The following is a 10,671-nucleotide window of genomic DNA, read 5'->3' as shown; positions in this document are numbered from 1 at the left end:
ATTTGGACAGATACAAATATAGTCTCATCACTGAACTGGACATGCAGGGATCAGGAGAAGATGCAGCTGGCAGACCAACTGTTCTGTTCCTCTGCCCAAACTCTGATAATGATGTGTCAGTCAATCCTACTTTCCCTAAGGACAGAAGTTCGCTCTTAAAAACCCATTTGCCATGAAACACAAGCCTGTCCCTTGATAATTTCAGCACTCCCATATCAATAACCCACCCCAACTCATGCATGTCTTCAAGTCTTCCGGTTTAAAAAATACATCTGGTAAGAGTTGCACAAGATTTAGTGCACCCAGAGACCACAATCATGTTTCTTTTTCCCAAGCTCTTCCTCATCATGATGACTCTTTAAAAGTTGTTTTAGGAAAATTGCGAACTGTAGGAAGTATGATCATGGGAAGCAGAGTTTAACTTTGAAACCGGGGTGAATTACTAAAACATGCTAAGGTTCCACTATGGACCAGTATGATACGCCACTTTCTCAGGTTTTTGCAGTATGGTAAACTGAAAAGGAAAGTGCTGCCAGGAAGTGGTATAGCTAAACTCCTGGTCTCTGCAATTTTGTCTCCGCATAAAACTTTTTTCCTTTTGTGTTCCAGGAGAGAGCTTCTACAATCAACAGGTTAAGAATTAGTGAAAAGGTCTGCTTTATTTTCAGGCTCAAAATATTACAATAGGAAGGACATTTACACATATTTATAAAAAATGCAGTACTTGGTATGTATAGAGGTTGCCTTGAACTTGGTCCTTCCCATCACAGCAAGCTGAAATCCACTCTTCCCCCACCTACCTTACAATTCTTATAATTAAAAAGGAAATAACTTCTACTAAAAATGTAGCAAGTCACAGGTTTGTACAGCTATAAAACATTATCCATTTAAGAAGGCAATCCAACTTTAAAGTTAACTTAATATCCTAAAGGGTACCATATTTTTGATTACATCCAAATTATATATTCCCAGTTAGATAACATCTTGTCTCCTCCAGTGTGAGAGGCTGGCTTGTCACCTCTGCAGCTTTGAACCTTGTGGGGCGTTTCTTTTGCTAGAAGAAGTGTCACAGTTCTTCACCATTTGCCACACTGTGCTGTACCAAAGGCTCCCCCCCGCCCCAATCCACCTTTTGGGAATCATTTGTCTTGTGAGGCCACACTGATCAGTTGCAGGAACAAGGAAAGACTTGGAGTGCTCATAGTTCCAGCCATAAGCTTCAAAAATAGCAAAACAAATCCAAACAAATTCAAACATTCCCACATGATCTACATGAAAACTTAGTTAAGACTGCCACTTCAGAAACAATGGCACAGAGAAAACTATTCTAGTTAACACAGAAGGGATCATTTTAAGTCTTTAAGCTGCTGAGGACAATCCCAACAAGGCATGAATGTACAGCATTTCTCCAGAAGACACTTTCAGGGTTTGACCATTTATTGCTCCCTGCACCAGCCAAACAAAAATAATTAAAAAATTAAATCCTGATCTTTACACAGTCTGTTGTGTAGATTAAGCATCGCAGAGCTTTCTCAGGCCTGCCTTTCTACTGGGCATCATAATCCATCTGGAAGAAATAATCGTTCTAGTTATGCTACTCACTTAAGTACCTTTGAAGATCTTGTGTGAACTGTGTACACACACATACACAATGAAACAGCTACCTTGAACTGTAAATAATGTAAAGGATATTTAATGGACCTATTCAAAAGCATCTACTCAAAACTGCTTTAAGAGACCATTCAGAACACAAAAATTCTGACAGTGTGAGTTATTTTACTGGGGTAAACAGACAAGCTTTGAATGAACTAACAAATTCTCTCTTCACAGCTGAATGTCGTAGTCTGGTTAGCATTACTAAGAGCAGCATCAGCATCTCCACTTCAACATTAAATCTTCTAGACCTCTCAAGCTAGCATGAAGCAGTTGGAAATCTGCTAGCAAGACCTATGCAACAACGGGTTGTCAAGACTGAAGGCATTTGAGATTGTTAGTTTATACGGATAAGGTTTTCACTACCTCAAGGACAAATGGCATCAAGTAATTATACTGAATTACCCTCATATTAATATAGTGGTAACAGAAGATACCATATATACTCATTCGTGCTGTGGCAGTAAAGCCTTTGACACCAATTTGCTAAGCTGATATGATAGCATGGAATGTTTACAAAAATTACAAGTGCTGAAGGACAGGGAACAAAGGTGTCAAAATGGGGAGAAAAAGTTACCTGTTGGGTCAAAACCTCGCACAGATGCTATAAGACAGAAGTAGATTTATGGGGAGGCAGGAGACTAGATAAAGATGCCTAAAGATAAAAAAGATGGGGCAGAGAGTTCAAAGGGAAACAGTAGATAAAGAAATGAGAATCCAACTAAAGAATAGGAGGCAGCTTGAGGAAAAGGATGGAGGTGGCAGCAACAGAGAGAGATGTGGATGAATATATTGGTAACTAAAAAGTTAGCTCCTTGACTGTAGAAGTCTAGTTTAGCTTTAATCAAGATTAGACATTTATAATTTAGTTTGTTCAGATACACAATTCAAAATGTTTTATGGCATCAGTTTTCAAGAACTGAAGCCTCTGGGTCTTGATACAGATTTCTAAAGCTGGATTCCTTACAACATATTAATTTGATCAGCAAGCTGATCTGGACTCCACATATTGCCAGTTGTGTAGTTTAATATAAACTCAGCTCTGATTTTTTTTTTAAAAAAATAAGTCCATTCATCACCATAATTGAAGGTCACACAAAGAAACCTCTCAGCTGTAAAAGACACCTTACATTTGTTACTGGCATACTGGAAGGAAGAAAAGGAAAGGGTTAAGTTAAATACTTCCATTCTACAATAAAATACAAACACTGCTCAGACAGATGGAAAAATGTATGGTGAGAATATGACCATACTGTGGCTTGCAGTGTTTTGGGGCTAAGAATTGCCAAACTCAAGTGACCCACCTCACGCCTGGGATGATTCATGTGTTCCTGACCGATTAGAAAACAATGTGACAAACAGCTGTTTTGGCAGCTGAAGTTCAGAATTACAGATGTGAACAGTCCAAAACCTTCTGTTTTTAGGATGTCACTGTGTTAGAGTATTTTAAAATTAACCAAACAAAATATAATACATTGCTTTCTCTAGGAACCTGGCACCAGTGCAAATACACTAAGACTCAACGTTGACTGAATTCAAGTCCAGCACTGTAAATTAAAACAGCTTTAAGGTATGACAGAACAGGTTTAATGATTTACATTCAGAGTCAGTATCTTGCAATATTCCATTGTTGATAAATTCTAGGTAGAAAATGAGAAGCCATCCCTAATTTCCATAATTTTAACGCCTCTAGATGAGCTGGAAGGGTTAGATGATGAAGGTTAGGTAGTACTAGATCTACCGACTATATTACCTTCCTTTAGAGCAAGTAATTCCATCCATAAAAAATGAGGTGAATACATGATACAATCAATCCATACAAATGTTGTTCAAATGTTGGTGATTCTATGTCCTTCCTGGAACTGTGCTTGCTGTGACTCAAAGTGCTACAGATCTGCACCTCTGCACATTTTCTTCACATGTGGGCAAGACTTGGGGCCTCTTTAACAACCATCTGGACACATGTTTGTTCCTTGAAAAGCCTGTGTGTAGTGGCTCCCAACACATGGAAAACAAATAGGCTGCATCCACTAATTACCTGCAGGACTCAGCTTTCAGCACAGAATGGCATCTCAGGAAAAAGCCATGCTTGCCATGCTGAAAACGACATCCCGCACTGTTTTTGTGCAGCCACTACATGCTTAGATGGAGGTGTAAAGAAGCCCTTAATGGCTGGTCACTTGACTTCTTGAAAATTTAAAGATATTAAAAAACAGATTTTGTTTTTCTGAGTGGAGAGAGAAACGCTCTGGCTGCTCCGTGTCCCCAGCATGCTAGATATATAGACAGCCCTTACTATTCGGAAATGGCAACAAACCACTGAAACAGACATACTTTCCCCCAGCACCAAAGCCAAGTAAACCTATCCTGCTGCTTTTATATGACTGACTAGTCAATAGTAACACAAAGGAGGGAAGGAGAAAAGTCGGCAAATGACTGCCTGATTTCAGCTCTGCAGTCTCACGAAGCCAACTGCATACTTGGGGAATAGTACTGTAGGCAAAATGACATGACAGGAAGATTGGAAGAGCTAATTCCTTTCCTGCACAAAGACAGTCTCTTGAGGACAAAGACCAGCCTCTTGTAATGTAATGTCATAGTCCAGATGGGAAAGTTTTCTCCGTGGAAAGTTGGTGAGGAGTTCAAAACGTTCATTGGGGTAGCCTTTTGACTGTACATGTTTGATGAGAGCCTGCAGAGAGAGAAAAGACAAGTGTCTTTAAGCATCAGGGATTTTTTAAAAACACAGCCGACTAGATGTCACCTGTACACTGCTGAAGACTATATCAGCATGAGAAGCTTCAGTTAGCTACTGAAAACCTGACAGGGTGTCATGGGTACATTTGCACAGATAAACCAACACCTGCAGTTCATATGCACTAGTGATTTCTCACTTATTCCTGTCCATTTACACCGTGAAGAGGCAGAATTCAGGGACCCACATGGAACATGCAAGTGGTACAAAAGGTGTCATGCTGTCTAATCATGTGATGGTGCCACAGAGTCTTAAATTCACACTTTTTTCATTAAGCTGAAAGAGTGAGAGCAAAGGCAGTGAATTAAGACTATGCAGCAGGTTCTAATGAATGAACTCTCAAAAACTGGACTGTAAGAAATGTGATCAATTTGTTTCATTTTTATAATCTTCATTGTTTCAGATCTTCAAAATCAGCCAGTTTTTGCTATGGCATTTCCAAATTCTTTTCTCTAGATCAGGGGTCTGCAACCTGCGGCTCTCCAGATGTTCATGGACTACAATTCCCATCAGCCTCTGCCAGCATGGCATGGAGCTGATGGGATTTGTAGTCCATGAACATCTGGAGAGCTGCAGGTTGCAGACCCCTGATCTAGATATACAATGCTTGCCACCGGGGGATGTCAAAGTAAGGTGTCTCAGTACTCCAGAATTGCACAGATCTCCTGGCAGTCATGTAGTATATCATAAGCAAAAAAATTCAGCTTCTAGCACAAAGAGTTCAATTTTGTTTGGAAAGAAGCAAGATTCAAAATTAGCTAGTAAATCTGAGATAAATTCTCTAGTAATCTTGGACATACTCCTAGAAGTGGACATCAAATCTTGATCAAAAACAGTTAAAAAGGTATTTTTATTTTTTATTTTTTTTAAAAGACAGTATCAATCCTTTAAACTAGTATCGTCAATGACATTAAGACGAAAGCAGCAATGGCACTCCTGCTCCATCATTTTGACTCACCAGAAGCTTAGCTTGTTCAGGCAGTGAAATCTGTTCCCTCTTTCCATCTGGATACCTTAGCATGAGTTGTGCCTTTGGTCCTAGAAGAAGAAAGTTAAAAACTAAGTAGAGGCACCTTAATTCACTCTACTAAAAAAGAAAAGGCAGCGAACAAAAGTATAGAGGCAGAAATCATATTCTAGAGGTGACATGTCCAAATTTTCCTTTTGCAGAACTGTCAGCTAATTGTTCTTTTCATGACCATTCTCTACCTCCACAGGAGAAATTCGGTAATATAGGGATTCAGTATTTTAACTAAAGGTTAGCCTTCTAACAAATGTCTGACGTGTTCTGTGTTATTCCAATGTCATTAAAACAGAGCACATTTTTCCAGTTCATTTAGAACTGTGTTGCATCAACTATCTGTATATCGCATTGGCCACACCACTACTTGGAGACTCCACATTTTATATGTCATTTGAATTAGGGCTTCATGCATCTAAAGCCCTCAACAGTTTGGTTCTCCACACTCACTGTCTCTGAACTCCTACTATATTCTACCACCCTTTTTTCCTGATAGGTCTCTTAATATTTCTTTCTTTATTTAGGAGTTGGTGTAGTGTAATGGGTAACACAATGGGATGCAATTTACAAGTCTGTCAGTTCAAGTTTTTACTTGAACACCAACTCTCATGATGATATAAGGCAAGCCACTTTGCCAACCTCCATTCCCCTCCCCACCTGAAATAAGAGGATAATACTGCCTATCTTGTCATGATATATAAAAAGAAGAGTAAAAGTTCACAAAAAGGTCATCTTCTAAGTTAGCAGAAGTTTGCAAAACCCAGAGGATGGAGACAGTCTGTCTAGGGGCAAAAGTAGCAAAGACTGACCTTTAACATGATTGGTGTAATTCTAGACCAATGAGAGGCTGTTGTATGGGCAGGGGAAAGTATTCCTGATGTATGCATTGTATATGCTATGCTAAGTTGAGATAGAGACTGAGTTAAGTTCTGTATGTGTTCAACTTTTGTTACTGCTGAAGAGTTCTGTATAGTAATATAGTCTTGTATAGAATAGACTTGTGTAACCTTGCAACTGCAAAAGTAAAACCTTCCTATGGAAAGAACATCTTGCATGGAGAATATTCTTTTCCAAGAGAGGTAGGAGGTTGCAGTGAGTGCAAGAAGACTATTATTCTTCTCATCTTACCAGAGTGACTCCACTTTAAACTCTGCTGATATATCTTATATGGCTATTTAATGATCACGCAAAAGGCTTTTCCTGCCAATATCTATGAATCCTTGCTTTTTTTATTTTAAGAGGCTCTTTACCTCACGTCCTCTTTTTAAAGATTTTAAGCAGTAGTTCCAGCTATCTTTTGTAATATGAAGTTTATAATATGCTAACTGCACTATTCTAAGGAGATGTACTTTTATAAGACATTTTGCTGCCCTTACTGTCCTTCCCATGTTTGCATTTTTTAATTCATCTGCCCAGATTGTAATCTGTCTGGGCAGGGTCCTGTAATGCATGTAGCTCATCTCTGACCCTACAGTTCATTCATCTCCAGCCTACTTTCTGATATACTCTTTGTCTAAAATAGGCTTCTGCCAGGACAGCTGTGGTGTCAGACGAACAGAAAACCCAACCAGACTTATGCTACAGTGAGTCTGGACAACTTCAAAGCTTTAGGAAAACGTTTAAAACATCAAGCTTACCATTCACGCTCAGCTCCTTCACCGCAGCTTCTGGCTTCACCGGAGATTCCTCTAGCACTTCTGAATCTATGTAAGATAGTCCTCGATGGTTTGTTACCACCTCAGGTTCAGTCCTTACTGTAGGCTCAGGTGGAGGCCTTCTGACCTCCTCTTTCCTACACACCAGGTCCTTGTGTGGAGACTTCCTGGACTTGGCGGTACTGTCTGGTTCATCATCATCAGAGCCACAAACTGAAATAAACTCCTCACTTCCAGAGAAAAGCTCAGACTCAGACTCTTCATCGGATCTGCTGTCCTGCTTGACTTGGGTAGATTCAAAATGTGTCTCCTGCAGTGAGGCTCTGATGGCAGCTTCTAGCTGGCTGTCTTCGCTTGCGTCAATAAGGCTCTCCTGCTCAAAGCGAACATAAAGCAAGTGGGAGGGAAAAGCATCAGTCAATTCTTTCAACCAGTATGCTCAAAACAAAAACAATTTACAAAACTTGAGGTTCTCAAACATGTTTCGCATCAGTGCAGTTTAATTTTTGGATGTTAACCTGGATAACCACAACATCTTGTAAGACACAGATTCTACATCAACTGACAATACCACCATAAAAGCATTAATACACCTCTCCAATAAATTTTTTGACTTACAGAACGAGTGCGTTTTTGGGGAGGGCTGGTAGAATGTCCGTCCAGTTGCCCGTGCTCTCCCAGGAAGCCAGTCACTTGGTCCAAAAAGGAAGTGACATCTAGCTGGCGCCACTCCACTAGCTTTTGCCCTGTTTGAAAACAGTTATGAGAAACCCTGCTTCAGAAACAGAAGAATGACGCAAACACAAAGCATCACACCTTTCATAAAAGATAGCAAGAAAAGAGACGAGACGTATGTTTCTTGAGAGTCTGGGGACATGCTCTAAAGATTGGGGGAGGAATGGGAGGGGTCACGTACATGAGGCTTTGGAGAAGAGAGGATGTAACACAAATTCCCTCCACTGTTTCTCCGTCTTGAATGCCTTCAGAGGCACTGAGGAAAGGGAAGAAGTTTCACTTCTTGCCTTCTTTGAAGTCCTGTTATGCAGTGAAATCCCCATTACCACTACCACTGGATCTATCAGACCACACTGGCAGCTAGCAAAGGAAAAGTGACAGAGCTTGGATATTCACATGAGATAAATCCTTGGCTGTCTCAAAAACCCAAATATGATCCCATGTGGATGCCTAATATAAGGCAGGGACCACTGGCCTTGTCAGCAGCAGACATGCTCTCCCCAGCCCTCTGAGACCTGGAGATCTCTTGAGACTGTGGATGGGGATAAGGGAGAGCAGATAGGAGGGATATGAAGATCTCTATGCCCCCATTTAACAGGCTCGGAGGCCATAATTGGAGCTCTATGAGTCATTCAAGACTCCCTGCTCCACACCTGCATGTTGAAAGAAGACCCTGCTCTTTCAAGTCCTTTGAGTGTGCCACAAAATTCAGAGTGTAGAGATGGATCTCACTGCATTTTGTGTAGACGTCTGCAAAAGGCAAAAAGAATCTCTTGTGCCACTTAGGTCATCTGCAGCAGTCCATGGAAAATGCTCATCTTTGTTCTGGACGTCCTCCGACATGCACAGAGTGTATGGGGGAAGGCAGTAGCCAGCAAGGATCAAATATAATCGCTTGTTAGGAAACCAAAACAAAAGTTGTGGACCCCTTAGCACACAAGTTTCTTTCTTGAAGAGCTTGCTCTCATTCTGCATGAGATGGAAAGTGGACATCAGCTGTGCCATCCTAGATGACTTCTCACAGGTGTTGTTTTTAAAAGTTAGAATATACCTTTGGACTGAGAACAAACAGCTGTAAATAAAGAATTATGTATCACAGCAGCAACCCTCCTTTAGTTACAGCACAAAAAAAATAGGTTGATGCACTTGAGGCAAGGCACTCTTGAGAGAGACTGCAAGCCCCCAGTGACAGAAAACAAAACTAAGGATTCAGGTACTTTTCTGATTTCCCAAGTAATTACTTGCCCTCTTACCTGTCCTAGGATCCAGGATAGAGACATAAGGGAAGTCTGCTAGTTTGTAGAACTGTATATATCTTTGTCCTTCCTCACTGTCATGATATACCTACATATTAGCAAACACAAAATATTAATACTTGAGAAGAGTCCAGAATTAAAGGGACTTTAACTTTTTTATTATACCTTAACTAGCAGCAAAATCCTAACAAAGTTACATCCTTCTCAATCAACTGAAATCAACTGGCTGAAAAAGGATGTAACTCTACTCAGGATTGCCCTGCAAGCATCACAGCTTTGTTTTACCTAATTATCTCCTCTTCACTTTCCCTAATTCCTTCAAATATGTACTGGGTGGTACTTCATCTTTCTTCAAAGTACTGACTTTAATAGCTAATCTTTCAATCGCTTATGTAAAAAGTCTTCCTACCTGCCAAAAAATGAAGTGTTCCCGGATAATATTTTTCACAGCCTCATTGCTCCAAACATCGCGATTGAGACACTGACAGGCAAAATCCTGGACGTTCTGTATGTTAATCATGAGCCATTTGTTCTGTATCTGACCACACTCCTTGGCCTGGAGACAAAGAGAACATAAGGAACATCTATCAAAAATGAAAATCCAGCAGAAACAATGCCAGCAATGATGGCTTCTACTTATTATATGCCAGGCTTTACTCTTCACACTGGAAGGTACAGTCAGTACTAAAAAAAGGTTCATTTGCAAACAACACTGACAAACAGTATGCAGGGTTAGATGACTCTGCCAATCTACTTGTCATAACAAGGATCACAATTTGGTAATCTCAGATTGGTGAGTGTTGATGTGCCTAGCACAAGAATGGGGAAGAAAGCTTCTTTTTAAAAAGCCGGGGGGGGGGGCCTCTTCCGAGTAATACATTTAGTTTTAAGAAGAACATGAAATGAGTCATATTGATCTGGCTGCAAGACAGACCAGCTGATTCAAGAGCAAAGTTGCGGCGAATTCTCATTCGGCAAATAAGGTCAGCATTATTGATAAACTTGTGTTTTCTTGTTCTGCTATTCATTCTCTCCAATTTTCTTCATTCTATTTTTTTTTTTATGCTACTGGAAAATCAAGAGTCATTTTCCGATGACCATTCAGACTGCAAGTGGGGGAAGTGGGAGGGTTTGAAGTTGCAGGAAGAGATCTTACTGGTTTGAGTCACAAAGCTGGCATTGCCTGACTGGTTGGTTGCAAGTTAATGTAGGAGATTGATCAAGAATGTAATTCTGATCGCTGAATTGTCATACCTGTTGAAAGAAAGAGTGCTATATCAAAAATTCGTAAGCTCATATTTCCTGAATAAATAGGAAAGAGTGAACGGAATTTCTTAAAAGCAACTTTGCTTATGAGTTTGCATTTGCTGGGTCTGCTCCTTAGGGGAAACGATCCACTTTTTAAAGTGAAGTATGCGATCTGCCGGTTGCTGAATGAGCACCTAAACTGAAGAGCACTCCATTAGTAATGAGGATCATTAAGGACCACTAACCCTTTAATAGCATTTAATTAACACATAATTTTTAAAGGGTTCAATTTTAAAGGCTTGATACACTTAAAAATCCAATCCCATAATTTTTGTTATGCTGTGAGTG

General features: G+C 40.1%; 1 protein-coding gene across 2 annotated transcripts in view; it reads right to left on the bottom strand.

Annotated features, from left to right (window-relative positions):
- Positions 1–640: 640 nt before the first annotated feature.
- UBXN7 (UBX domain protein 7) overlaps positions 641–10,671 on the bottom strand; it is a 28,205-nt gene continuing 18,174 nt past the window's right edge. For both annotated transcript variants that reach the window (XM_048506032.1, XM_048506033.1), the window contains exons 6-11: positions 9,485–9,631; positions 9,073–9,163; positions 7,703–7,830; positions 7,067–7,457; positions 5,367–5,446; positions 641–4,345 (exon numbers count right to left, since the gene is read on the bottom strand). In XM_048506032.1, the coding sequence (XP_048361989.1) occupies positions 4,184–4,345; positions 5,367–5,446; positions 7,067–7,457; positions 7,703–7,830; positions 9,073–9,163; positions 9,485–9,631 (999 nt within the window). In that variant the 3' untranslated portion in view covers positions 641–4,183. The remainder of the gene's footprint in view (positions 4,346–5,366; positions 5,447–7,066; positions 7,458–7,702; positions 7,831–9,072; positions 9,164–9,484; positions 9,632–10,671) is intronic.

This window comes from Sphaerodactylus townsendi, linkage group LG08, assembly GCF_021028975.2.
Source record: "Sphaerodactylus townsendi isolate TG3544 linkage group LG08, MPM_Stown_v2.3, whole genome shotgun sequence".
Taxonomy (NCBI): domain Eukaryota; kingdom Metazoa; phylum Chordata; class Lepidosauria; order Squamata; family Sphaerodactylidae; genus Sphaerodactylus; species Sphaerodactylus townsendi.
Note: the sequence above shows the minus strand (reverse complement) of the source record. Positions and strands in the feature narration are given on the sequence as shown.